Here is a 14,475-nt window from a genome sequence, read left to right as displayed (position 1 = left end):
CGAGCAATGCCATAGCATAGAATGTGACAAAAATGGCCAAATCACCCTAATATGGTTTGTCAAAAATATCCCCAAAAAGCCCAAGGCAGCAAAAATGTCAAAATATGACATGTCCCAAAAATAGCTGAAAACACCTAAAAACAGCAAAGAATTCTGTGCCAAGACAGACTGGACATTTTTGCCTGTTCAGTCATTTTTTGGACATGCCATATTAGGGCGTTTTTCACAAACATTACATGTCTGAAAAACAGTTGAATTCAGTTGAAAACAACATAAAATAAGGTGCCAAGACACACCTTAACATATAATGTTGCTAAAATGGACAAGAAGACCTTATTAATGCATGCAAAATATATGGCATGTCTCAAAAACAGCTGAAAACACCTAAAAACATCATATAATGACGTGCAGAGACATGCCGTAGCATAGTATATTTCTAAAAACACCGTGATATAGCGTGATGAAAATATGATCAACAAGGCAAGGCTATAGTATGGCTAAAACACGCAATAGCATAGAATGTCGCAACAACGGCCAAAAACACCCCATTATGCCGTGTCCAAAAAATGACTGAAAGAAAAAAAAACCAAAGCAAAAATTTCAAAATATGACATGACATGTCCAAAAAATATTTGAAAACAGCTTATCATATCTATAGACACGTGCCATAGTATAGCATTTTTGAACAAGGGCCAAAAAAGGACAAAATTCAGTGTCAAGTCATAATTTAGCATGTCGAAAAGATGGTTGAAAAACATGGTTGAAGACAGCTTCTAATAGCTCATACAGACGTGCAATAGTACAGCAAGTTGGAAAAAAAGTGCTAAAGAAGTCATAATTTAGCATGTCGAAAATGCGGCCAAAAACCACATAGTATAACGTGGTGAAAAATCTCAAATTTTGACATGTCCAAAAATAGGCACAAAACAGCTTATTGTAGTTCGAATAGACATGCTATAGTACAGTATGTTTGAAAAAGGGCCAAAAAAGACCACAAAACTCATAATAAAGCATGTAGAAAAAGTGGCCAAAAACTGCATAGTATTGTATGGCAAAAATCTCAAATTTTGACATGTCCAAAAAATGGCTGAAAACAGCTTATTATAGCTCATAGAGATGCACCATAGCATAGCATATTGGAAAAAGGACCAAAAAAAGCCCCAAACACTCATAATATAGCATGTTAAAAAATGGCCAAAAACACATAGCATAGTATTTAATGAAAATGTCATTAAAATGTATAGTATAATATGTCAAAAAATAATTCATACATAATAGTATAATATGTTCTAAAAAGAATGTCAAAAAAGGCAACACAATTCATTGTAAGATATGGCAAAACATATTAAGATCACAGTATAATATGTTGAAAACAGTCATACAAAATATTATAGCACAGTATATTCAAAATAAGTCAACAAAAATATCACTGTATAGTATGTCAAAAAGTCATTCAAGTCATAGCGCAATATGTTTAAATTAAAGTTCAAAGTTGCCTGTCAAAGCAACACCATCACCACCATCTGACCCCCAATATTTGTGATGTTCCCTGTGTTCCAATACCCATACTACCATACTATTTAGTATGCCAGAAAGAGATTTAGTATGTCTGATTATGAAGTATTTGAAATGCAGTATGCCAAAAATACCAGGATGTCCTACTACATCGGCGACATTTTGCAGTGTGCATGCCAGCATGCTTTTCTGGCTATTCTTACCCACAATCCTCTGCACAGCGGATGATACATCACATCTTGACAGCTGAGTGACAGCTGTGAGAAGCTTCAATGATAAATGACAGTGCATTTAAGGGACTGATGACCAGTCACATGGTAATAATAGCAACAGATATTGTTTAAGTAACCAAAAACAGTCATACAGATAACCACCAACAAAAATACATTAAAATAAAAATAATAGAGATATGTATATGTAGGCTATTAAAATGAATATATAATGTTAGAATCCACAATGTATGCCGTTATAACTTAAAGGTTAAAAGTTGTTAAGTAACAATAGCAGAGATCTTTAGGTCAACCTTCGTCTCTGTTGAGTTTGGCGAATGGCGATTTGTTTTATCTCCATGGTAACAGTTATAGAAAGAGAGAGGGTCAAAGTTTAAGGTGCAGTATTATGAAGAAGTAGTCTGTCCTGATTGTATGCATACTGCATGCAACAGTGCATACTTTGCAAGGACAGCCATAGTACCTACTAAAAGTAAAAAGAAAAAGTATGCGATTTGGAATGCAGCATGTGTTTGACTTGTTGCTGGTGAAGAACAAATGTTTTCAGTCACTGTGACCACTAGAGGGCAGAAATGCTTTAATTTTATACACCCCCTTTTGCCACTTTTATCAGCACACTTAGCTAAAACTAGTTTAATTAACTTAGTTTAACTTAGTTTAATATAACAAAAGGCCTACTGGAGAAAATTTTACCATGAAACATTATAAAAGGACCATTATATCAATGCGGGCAGACCAAATAACAGACAGCAAATAAAGTTTGCCTTAAGGGCTTTATGACAGAAATGTTTTCATTTTGACCCAAACCATGATCTTTTTCCTACACAACCAATTACTGGGGTCTGTCTGTCAGAAAGCCTTGAAGGCAAACTTATCCCAACAGCACATTTCTCTGTATAAAAGCACCACCTTTTTCCTTTCCTGGAGCACAAGTTTCTTGTGTTTTAGTTGAACTATTTTTTTCTTTCTTGGGAAAAGACACGACTGTCAGTTGGTGCTCTAGCAGCTAGTGCAGGGGTGGACCAAACCATTGGTACATCATCTAGGGGGTGGACAGGGGGAATTACCCAGGTTTGATCAAGTTATGGCACAAATTAATATAAGGGTTTTTTTTGTGTGCGTGTTTCTGTTGTAGCTTTTTCCTGTCTTTTCTTAACCAGCTACTTGTTGTTAACCCTTTGAAACCTGAGCAAACTGGCTTGATTTATTTAAAGAAAACATGGAAGGAAATGTGCAGTGAAAATAGAAATTAACCAAAAATTTGCAAGAATTTTGTAAAAAAAAAAATAAATAAAAGTAAAACAATTACGTGAAAATTAGTTTCCAAACAAACAGACAATCAACAAAGCAAAAGTAAAATGAACAAAAATAGAAATGACCCCCCAAAGGGTCTTTTAAATATGTAGTTATGATAATGATATCATCATAACCCCCCCCCCATCCCCAGTTTGAAATCAACCAACCAAGTCAAAAATAGCATCAGACAGTCCTTCTTATTTTGGATCGATCAAAATAAGAAAGAGTGGTGATAAAGCAACAGACTCACTTACAGCCATTTGGAGAAAGTGTGATGTCAGTTAGATATGTGAAAACGCATGAACAAAATAGGTCAATTTCAGGTTGAAAATTATTATTTTTTTATTATTATTCATTTAAATTAACAAACACTGCTATACATATTGCTGTTTTTCTTAATTTTGAATCATTTTCAACAGTTAAAGCATTTGGAAAAGAAGTTAATAGTAGTTTGAAAACAGGCGACAGACAGTAGATGACATGTACAGCAGAAGATCTACAGTCAATGGCTTTCCTATGTGTGTCGAGGGGCTCCGGAACATTTTTAACAAACAGACAGATCGGACTCGCCCACATTAATTGTTTTTGGTTTTCATTTCACCTCTTTATGTTGTCACAGAGGAATTAGAGATTCCTCCCCCATTGCATCCAGTGATGTTAAACCTAACAGCATCAAAAGTGAAACAGCCGACATGTTCTTTCCAAAGTAGCAGCAGCTTGTATTGAATTGCAAAGTCCGTTCTGCATCCAGCACAAAAGTCTTCCAACCACACCTTTTAATCCTCTGATGAAAATGACCCCCGCCCCCGCCCCTTTGACCCCTGGCATTATATTCATTAGGAATGTTTGAAGTAAGCAAAAAAGTCCCAAATATCGCTGTTGTGTCCTTCTCAGTGCACAGTATTTAAAACCCTCATCCCTTTAAGATACACACATGTAAAAATAATGAAAAAGAAGTGCTTCGTAGAACTTCACCTTCCTCTAAAGGTGTCCCCTCTTTCATCTCAGGCCAGCTGTAAAAAGGGTCTTCTCATCCCTTCCTTATTATTGTCAAAAAGTGAACTGGCCCTTGTTTTAAAGCCAACAAAGTTTCTACAGAGTACCTCGATGTTGGCGTATGTTCACACGCCCGTAAATCAGCACATCTGACTTGAGTTTAAACATTTCTTTACTAAAAAGTGACAGATTTACAAACACAGTATAAACAGGGTTGACATCATTGGCAGCTGGCGACAGTCTAGACCACAGTGGCTGTTTTTTTTGTTGTTGTTTTTTCACAAAATTTGAGCAAAATCCCTCCTTTTTAGACAAAAGACGGACGAATTGTAGGATTACATGTGTCAAACAAAACCTTTTTTTTTGGCGTTCTGAAACCTGACCTGCCTCCGAGAGAGGCAGTGTTGAAAAAGGTAAGACCCTTATTTAGAGAAACACAGAAAGAAGGTCGGAGCGGAGGAGGGGTTTGTTCAAACTTTTGTCATCGACAAACCTTTTCCTGATGTGACACAATGAAGCGATGAAGTCCCGACACTCTGGCTAGACCGTACGACAGCCTGCAGTCGTGCAACGTTCGTCACGATGGGGGTTCTACTACACATGAGAGATATCCCTGACATCAATGTAAATCACATACACTTTGTCATAAACAGGTTGTAAAGTTCAGGTACAGAATCACTGAGGAAAAGCACACCAATACTACTGTAAAGTCAAGCCACTATGGCAAAATAGAAGGTATAGAGTATTGAGGAACTAGTCATTGATTGAAAGTTGGCTCGTATCCTTTGCAACACTGAGGAGTGCTTCGGTCACCGCGTGGATGACCGTTTCGCTTTTCTACAGGCAGATTGAGGAGAGGACAATGTCTCAACAAAAACACTTTGTAAAATTTAATCAGCACAGGCCATAAATACAATTAAAGAGATGGAAATAGCGTCAGAAATGTGTACACACTCTTAGTTCCTGAATCGAGGTCCCGAGTTACGAAAAAAATCTAAAAAGACAAGAGGAAGTCTTTGCTCATTGTCTCTTTTTCTCCTCAGGAATTCCAGTAGAAAGCTGACCTCGCTTAGTGATTTATTGATTCGTCTTGGCGGAGTGCAAGTGCCAGCCACATGGCTTTTTAAAACATTTCCAAAAAAATATATTAAGAACGCGCTCTCTAGTCAGCTCACGGTTGCCACTTTTTCTTCTGAACTGTCTTCCCAGTAAACAAGTTGACACTCTGGAGTTGAAATGGCGAAGGGGTGACATGTTTTAGGATCGGTGCACACACTCTTACGAGTAAAAAAATCTTTTATACACTGAAGGAAAAACAAGAAGAAACACGCGGCGTAGCCCTTGTGGGTCTCCCTGCGAAGGGGGGAAACGGCTCACATGGTCAGCTTGGTCTGGACTTTTGAATGTGCTCTTGGGTCTTTAAAAGACACTGGAGGAGTGGGGAGCAGGCGGGAGGGGCGCGCAGTTGATCCTCGTGCTTGCCGTCAGCCACAGTGTTTGTTTCTCAGCCGTGCCGAGCAGCGCCCTCGCTCAGAGGGCCAGCAGGGTGGGTGAGTTGAGGGAGTCTGATGACTGGTCCCCGCTGCTGCTGCTGCGCCGGTGGGCCTTGGAGCAGGACTCAGAGGAGGGCGACGGGCTCTCGGGCTCCAGCATGCTCGGGTAGGTAAATATGAGGCTCGGGGCGTTGGGCGTGGCGGCTGGGGTGGACGCCGCCACCACCGGCGTGTTCAGGCTGTCTCCATCTGTGCAGTACATCCCTCCACCGATGCCACCGCCGCCCAGGCAGATGGGCTTGATGACGGAGCGCTGGGGCTTGCCCATCTCCTCATCCTCAGGCTCTTGCTTTACAACAACGTGGTTCATCTGAGCACGGGTGGCCATGTTGGAGCGCATGGTCAGGGGGAGGGGGGCGCACTGCTGCTGCTGCTGCTGGTGCTGGTGGCCTGCAGGCTGGTGGCGCTCATCGATGGGGAGCTTGCACACGGGATTGTGGGCGACCAGCATGAACTCCAGCTTGTCTTTCTCCTTCTGCAGGGTCTCGATCTCTTTCTGCAGGTCGGCTTTCTCCTCCTCAAGCTTTTCAGTCTCCTGGGGAGAGAAACCGGTCATATAGTTTAGTACGGAAGTGTTGAACTACCAGGCCAGAAAAAAAAAAGAGTAATATCAGGTAATAACATGAAAAGTTTCTTGTACAAGATTTTTTTTTTTTTTTTTTGCATTGTTTACAGGATATTTTAATATTATAACAAGATACTTTTAAATTATATGAAAAAATGTACCTGTAAAAATGTTTCTTGTTATAACAAGAAAAAAATATTGTTATAATATGAAATTATCTGGTAAAAAGGTGAAAAAAATATGTTGATATGCCATGAAAAATATCTTGCTATGTGATATGGAGCAGTTTTTTGTTTTCTTGCCTGGCTTCCTTAGTGGAGCAGTTAAGCTTAAATCCCTTTTCTTTTTCTTTTTCTTTTTTTTTTTTGAGGCATTTTGCCTTTATTTGACAGCAACAGTAGAAAAAAATGACAGGAAAAAAGGGGACAGGGAGATGAATCAACGTTCAACAGCCAGACATGAACCAAAGATGTTGTATTTTATGTTAAGCACCATATCCCCTGCACTATAGGCAAGAAAGTCTGATAAAATCAGATACTTAATGACATTTTCATGAATATATATATACAAAATTCTGAGAAACTGAGAGGATGGCTGCAGAAAAATTGTGCTGTGATAATGCCATAATTTCACATTTCTTCCCAATCAGGCAGCAAGATAATATGTGTATTTCCCCAAAAGCACCAAAAGGGGGCACTGTTTGTTTGCTATCATTTCCTCAACCACAGAAAGTCGCACAATCAACTCATTAAATCAAGAATTTGTTGTGAGCTATTTAGACTTTTTAACGCCTTCTGCTTGAATTTGAGTTTCCCATAATAACTGTGCATTGTTTGTCTGGCAGATGGAGAGATCTGCACCAAAAGTGTGTCATTAATGTGTCACATAAAAGACCCACAAAAGCTGTCCGGCAGCTCCAGACGTCAGGCAGATAAAGATTAGCGGACATGCTGTCTGAGAACTTTGACTCATGGGTAAAGGTATGAGGAAACTGTAAACAAGGAGCCAGGGGAGGTGCCCAATGACACGCTTAAAGAAATGATATTAGTCTTAGCAAAACGGGCGTAGAAATCATTCGTTCCACTGGAAAAGCGATACTTCCTTATTTGGGATTTTTTTAAAAACAGCTTTTTTGTGTCTTTCCCTGGAAGCAATGGCTGTGGCGTGTGTGTGTGTGTGTTTTATCCATGTGCGTGTGTGTGTGTGCATGCAGCGTGTCTCTATGTGGGATTATGAGACAAGCAATTGGCCCCTTTTTACAAAATGTCCTTCATTCATGGAGACAGCTGCCTACAGCAAATTCCATTCCTGGGGCTTTTTTTAAAGGCCTGACAAGCTCAACCTCACTGTAATTCGGCTAATTAGTCCATTTAGATGCCGTTACTGTCTGCCAGGCAGGGCTGCGAGACAGCCCTACCTCTGTCTGCAGCTGCCCGAGACAAAAAGCTTTTCATCGCCTGTCATCTCTTCACTCAGACCTTGCACTCAGAGGCGCAGCGAGAGTCAAACCAGTAATGCAAGGTTGTAAATTAAGGTGTGGAGTTCAGTCGCCCTGAAAATCTGGACTCCTGCCATACTTCTGAACAAGTGTGCCTTCTTTTTTCCCCCTTTGCATGTGAACATAATTCTGTTGTTGCCATTATTTTTTTTTTTTTTGCATCAACAATAAGCAAATTTAGCCCCTAAAACAGGTTGTTGATTAGCTTGAAGAACGAGATGCTCCAACACTGATTTTTGGTCGTTTTGTTTGATTAAAACAGAATCCAGGATCATATTCTGATCTGATCCCAGTCCTCATGTTTTCTACTCACCCCTTGCAGCATCTCGGTGAGCTCTCGCCTGCGGTTGCGGCATTTGGCGGCGGCTAACTTATTTCTCTCACGCCTCACTCTCCTTTTCTCCTCTTCCTCCGGGGTGAGCTAAGGGCGAGCAAAAAAAGGAACACGGCAGGTAAAATAAGCTGTTTGACAGACACACACACATGCACACACACACACACACACGCAATCAATATGAAGCGAAGAGCAAGAGTACAAACAAGAGCTGGGCGCTACTGGCTGGCTGTCAGGAGAATAATGATACAAGGATGTAAAATTCATTGAAATGATAAAATAAACTTAATTTGTTCTTTGTCATTGAATAAGCATGTTCATTAATTGATTTTTACACTGTTAAAAGAAACTAGTTGTTTCAAGTTCCAAAAGTTAGTGTTAAAAAACAATTACTTCAATTTTTAATTTGACTGAATTTGAGGGGACAAGTTGAGATAAATTCATAATAATTCAAAATAAATCATCTTTTCTTGTCAAAAAAAAACCTTGATTTCAGTGTAGTTGTATTTAAATCCTTGATTTTACACAACTAAACAATTTAAGTATAACTAGGTTAAGTTAAAATTGTTAACTAAACGACTTAAGTACAACTAAATTGAGATCAAGCTATTGAAACTAAACAATTTAAGTAAAACTGAATTGCGATCAACTTTATTTTAATAGAAAAGTTTATTTCTTTTGAATCAATACAAAATTACCTCAACTAGTCTTCTCAAATCCAGTCTTAACCTGGAACAACTTAAAATTTTAAGGCAGCATGGACAGTCACTTTCTTTTTTAAAGTTGAAACAAATAGTTTTTAAGAATGGACATAATTCAAAATGCTTTGTGAAAGACCCTCTGAAACAATAAATCAAACCCCTGAAAACCGGAAAACCCTTGTCAACCCCACATTATTTCTCCCCAGTTCCTCACCTGCTCATCCCTCTTGCGTCGGCCCCTGGCATCCCCGATGGAGCGGATCACCCCGGGCCGAGCCAGTGTGTTGTGCCCCAACAGCCCCGGCCCATTGGGCAGGTGATGGCCGTACGGGTGGGAACGAGAGTACGGGTTTGACATGGAGGTGATAACAGTGGGCTGCACCATCCACTGTAGGTCTTGGCTGGTCGTGATTGCATTGATGGTGGGGATGAAGGCACTGTTGGAGCCGGGCATGTCGACCCTGTACTTCTGGAGAGAGAAGGAATGAGAGAGATGTGATGAGAAGGGATGCATGGTCACATCAGAGGAGAAAGAATTTGGGGGTGGCATGTAAAGAAGCTAACATATATGCTGGTCGATTCATTAATCCCATAAGCGTTTTCTCTACGAGCCCTGCCTCTTTCCACAAAACGCACACCACCACCCACCATTTATCAAATTCACACACTTTCCACATTACAAGCTTATAGTAATGATTCAATCCACATAGGCAAAACACTGTGTATGTAACCCCTGGAGTGGAACAGTGACACATGCTGTGATTCATGTGGGAAAGCCCAAGGTGTCCAGTGCATCTCACTTTACTACAATAAGCTTGAGACAATCACTGCACTGGGGATGTGTTGAACATCTGGACCAGCAGGAAGGTAAATATACATATTAGTTGCACTTTTGACTAAATAGATATGTAATGCAGTGGTGGCATAGCCTTTCTTTTATTGTCAGAAAGGATAACTGTCATATATTTTCGAGGATGTAAAATCTGACATGTGACAAAAATGTGATGGTTAAATGTTGGAATCAACTTTAATTTTTACAAAAAATACTATTTAAAGCAAAAATGATGCATTTGCTTGTGTAGTTGTTGCATGTCTGTGATGCAGAGCATGTTTTTGGTCTAAAGGAAATACTCAAAGCCTTCAAACTTTGGCATTATTTTATCCAATTGTTATTATTATTATTATTATTTTAATCCAAATTAAACTAAATCCTTTTTTCAAGTTTTTAAAGGTAGATTTATCTACAGTCTGAATGCAGGTATGAACTGACTGTAATACTGATCACTAGTATGAGAAAGTATGTCGGATCAGTATTACTTCACGTCTTCAGAGACCACAAACAGACGGGCTGCCTGCCTGTGTGCGTAAATTACGCACGTCCCCATATCCCCGTTATTCCCGACTTTCCGTCGGATATCCCGGCAGTCTATTGGAACTTTGTTTATCTGGTGAGTCATTGTGTATGGGATACGTTAAGCACATGAGAAACGCGGTCAGTTCCAGTAAGGGGGGAAGCAGCCAGCTGTAACAAGCCAGACAGTTAGCCAGCCAGATTTATGGGAGCGGGATTTTTGGCGAGTTTGGTTTCAAAATAAGAGCTTTAAAATTCCCATTTTAAAAAAAAAGAAAAAGAAAAAGATAGATTATATGCAATGGAGTGTGAAGGGCATAAACATGAAATAAAGTCATGATATAAAAAAGAAAAAGCATCGGTTTAACTGATATAGCCTATAAGCTCTGGTGTGATAAAAATTCTTTTGGTGTAATAAAAGCAAGAGAAAGAATGCTTTGTTTTGATATGTCTCAATAAAACTCATAAGAGGTCATGTTCCAGCCCGCTGTAATGGGAAACAGACAGTCAGTGTGTGATTACAGGGAACCGGAGCAATGATAGATAGGAGCCAAAAGTCGTTTACCGTAAGGTTGCGTGAGCCTGACAAGGCTTTTCCACAGAAGTGCAATCACTATACGCAAGAATTGGCTGCGAGTAACAGCGTGCCTCTTCCCGGATTTATATCCTATTATTTGTGAATCTATGGGCACGGCGTCTCCACAGTGATACACTGGCACACTTAAAGGGTATATCTCACTGAGACGGTATGAAATCCCAACCTCTGCTAAAGTCGAGAAGATTTATTGCAGGGATTTGTGGTAGGTTGTTTTTGACCGCCTTTCAGTGTGTAGCGTTTACGTTTTGGGGCATTTTTCCCGGTAATAAAATACCGTCTCTGCGCTCCCGGTCTGTGCGCGCTTCTCGCTGGAGGAAAAATCTGTCATGTGCATCTAAGAAAGTCAATGTGTCATTCATGATCATTTCATTTCTGATAATCCAATAAGAGAAAAAATGTGCCACAAATGCCAAGTTTAAGTGGATTTCTAAGAAAATGTGCAACAACATGCCTCCGGAGCTCAACATGCCTTAACTAGTTGCAAAGACAAATTAGGCTTCTCAAAACCTTTGTGTTAATGCCTGTTGCACTCTCCACTATAGCTTTATCTTTAGCCCGTTTATTGTCACACTAGCGCACTGTGTAGATAGCACAGGGTATTTATATGTTCTGAATGAATTAGAATACATGAGCTGAAAAACGCCGTCTACATTGGGGTGTCACAAGAGCAAAGACTCCAATTTCTTGACAGTTTTCCGCACGGATAGGACAGATGTGAGCGCTAGAAAGCTTTAGTGGCTCTAAAACTGACATCTACAAATATCTGGTAAATTCAATCCAATGTGTCCCATTTCTTCTGCGCCAAAAAAGCGCACAAACGCCACTGCATGTATCGGTGTAACTTACAAGTTTACAAGTTTCGTTTTACAATAAGAGCCAGCTGATGGGAAAAAAGGGATTTTTTGATTAAATGTGAATAATCGTCACGTATTCGCCGTTTACTGTGCGCAACAGCCAGTACGCAAAATGTTATATCTGATGAAAAGGACATGGTGTACATGGCGTTTAGATGGCAGAATTGAAATGGAATGAGTCCAAAACACTTGTGAATAGATCGAGTCTTGCATCTGTTGAGTCACAGATGCAATCTGTGTCATTGGGTTCATCCGTTTTTTTCCCAAGCGACTTGGAGAATGGCTTTTAAAATCTATTAACTCTATGAACGGGTGGGAGCGTGGCACAGTGACAATAAAAGGAAAATCTATATGAGACACATGCTGTATTTTTTGCGCATTTGACATCGAATTAAAAGCAGATATATACTGGAGAATTATTCTGTGGCAGTGTTTCCTTGTTACCTGGTAGCTTGAGGTAGAGATCGGACTTCCGATCGTGCTGCTGCCGCTTGTGAAGGACTCTGGCTGGGCCGGAGATGTGCTGCTGCCGCGGGACGAGGTGTCGTAGTTCCCGGAGTAGTCCTGGTACATGATCCAGGAAAGAGGAAGATTTCAGTGGACTGTTTTGAGATCTGAAACTCCCCTTCTCTCTTTTTTTAAATCCTTGCAGTAAAAAAAGGCACCGACAAAAAAATCCTCTGACTCGTTGTTAATTTGGGATATCCAGAGAAGAGTTGGCAAAGACAAAAAGTGCAATTATGCTCCTCTAAACTAACCTAAAACAGATATTGCCTGTTAGAATAAATATTTTTCTCGCGTGCTTCCTGCTTGTAAAGGCTATTTCTTGTTGCGCTTTTATTATTCTTGCACCGCAGGTACACTATTGTAAATCTTCTCAGGTGCGCAAACTTCAACCTAAAGTCAGCAGCACACCTTCGGCGGTCAAATCCAGTCGAGACAACCTGTAGTTAGAGTGACTCACGCAGGTTAACATTCGCTTTCAAGCCTATTGCCTGGCTAATCTTCTGAATATTTTCCGTCGCCTTGCCTACTACACACTATCCGAGCTCTCTGCTGTTCACGGAACAGTTCTAACTTTTTTTTCTTTTCCTTTTTACCACACTTCCTAGAGATGACTCACTTCAATGGCACTATGAAGAACTGCAACGGCTTTTCAACACCAACGAAACAGCCTACGTCACAGCCTGGGCGTTGCGACTTCGTCCAGGGAGGGGTCGTTTCTGGATAAGGCAGTGAAAAAGAAAAGATCCGCCGTGACCATGCTTTGCCCAGCGGACACTGGAGATGTATTCGCAGCGCGCTGGATACAGTAAAAGTAGATGAAATATGGGTAGGAGTCTGGAGAGATTTATTTTTTGATACGAACGTCAGCGCCTGCTGTGGAGTTCACTGTTTGTCTGACTTGCTTCGGTCCATTGACGCATGTTTCCTAAAATGGGCAGTTGCGTCAGAGAGCGCGTGTGGGTTTCCTTGGTAAAGGAAGCGTCAGACACTGGAGGGATTCCCTCCCCTCGCGCACTGCACTCCGGACTCGGAGCTCTGAGCGCGCGGGTCCTGGTCCGGTTACAGAACAGTGTAGAAAAACGAAGATACTGAAGCTTTAAACGTGTAGTTAAGGAGCGCGTGGGCGCGCGCTATTTTAAAGCCGACTGACACACGCGCGCTCACGTATGGCTGAGCTTAGAGCACTGAGCACTGTTTTTGAAGTTTTGATGTGCCAGAATTTAGTTGGTTTGCGCATTTTTGATCAGCTAAATAACAGCAGAGGCCACGCGCGTGCACTATACTCATACTGTTTGAAGACACACGAGCTCCACCGGCTTTCATCTGCCACTGTTCTTCTTAATAAAGGTTACTCTAAATGATTGGACATGCAATGTTTCTGCACAATTGCGTCTTTGTATTCTTTGGCGGCGACGCATTGTGCGTGATTTGGAGAGCGCAAATTGGTACAAAGCGCACAAAGCATGGCACAAACACACAGCATGATCCCGTGCAATTGGTCAAATTAATGTGGCCCACTGCTCGGCTCTACACAAAAGTGCAGCACGGCTGCTTCAAAGGAATTTCCAGTGAAATGTGGGCTAATTGTAACTCGGACGCACCTCATAAACAAGGGCACGGCGCCCAGAATATGACACGTTACACGATATGAAATGGCGTATTAAGTCTAATCCAATCTGCTATGGTTCCTATTTTAATCTGTATCACCATAACTGGTTCTGCTGAGCTCTCTTAAAGCTGTTTGCCGCGCGTCTCTTTGCCAGGAAGAGTCGCTCCCGTCAAAAAGTTTGCAGTCGGGGGAAGTTGTGTCGAGGGAAAATAATCTGTAGGGGGGTTTTCTGAGGTGACCACTCGCGTTGCCGCGGAGCGACTGAGTTTATGTGCTTGCTCATAACGTGAACACGTCAAATACACTGCAGCTACTCTCCAGTCCCTACAATATGTCACCCTTTCCAAAGTAAGTGGGTGTCATTTTCGCTGCATTACCTTTTGACCCGTGCAGTGATCTGTGCGGAGAGGCTGCTGCGCCCCGAGCTTCTGCTTTCGCGACAGAAAGCACGCAGATGTTCAACACATCTTTATTCTGAATGATATTAATTCATGATTAATGTTTATCATCCGCTTTTGAGCGGGAACGGTGTTGCTAAGCGACACAGTTTCTTGCTAAATTGCTCGGGGGAAATCTAATCTGCCATAGTCCTATAATTAATGCTGTAATATAATTTGAGATGCACCCATCGGCGTCAATTTGGGTAAAGCAAGGTATGGCACTGTGACAGGTTGTGTTCCTATACGAGTCCAATTTTGATCTTTAAGTAGGCTACATAATGAGATATCACGCAGAAATTGGAATACACAACAAACAGCGGTATGGGATGCCTGTCAGTCAGACGGTTTGCTCCAAATTGTCATTTGTTTCACGGGTGTTGATGGCAAATGACAGTTTCAGGGACTTATTATGAAAAACCCGAGTGCAT

The 14,475-nt window shown here is 41.0% G+C and overlaps 1 protein-coding gene across 1 annotated transcript; it reads right to left on the bottom strand.

Annotated features, from left to right (window-relative positions):
• Positions 1-4,191: 4,191 nt before the first annotated feature.
• On the bottom strand, positions 4,192-12,619 carry fosl2 (FOS like 2, AP-1 transcription factor subunit). Its single transcript, XM_042500437.1, has 4 exons — positions 11,936-12,619; positions 8,903-9,157; positions 7,967-8,074; positions 4,192-6,125 (listed from the first exon to the last, which is right to left on the bottom strand). The coding sequence occupies exons 1-4, from the start codon at positions 12,062-12,064 to the stop codon at positions 5,568-5,570; spliced, it is 1,050 nt and encodes a 349-aa protein (XP_042356371.1). The 5' UTR covers positions 12,065-12,619; the 3' UTR covers positions 4,192-5,567.
• Positions 12,620-14,475: the final 1,856 nt, after the last annotated feature.

The sequence above is a fragment of the Plectropomus leopardus genome, chromosome 14, assembly GCF_008729295.1.
Source record: "Plectropomus leopardus isolate mb chromosome 14, YSFRI_Pleo_2.0, whole genome shotgun sequence".
Taxonomy (NCBI): Eukaryota; Metazoa; Chordata; class Actinopteri; order Perciformes; family Serranidae; genus Plectropomus; species Plectropomus leopardus.
This window is presented reverse-complemented; position numbering and strand designations above follow the sequence as displayed.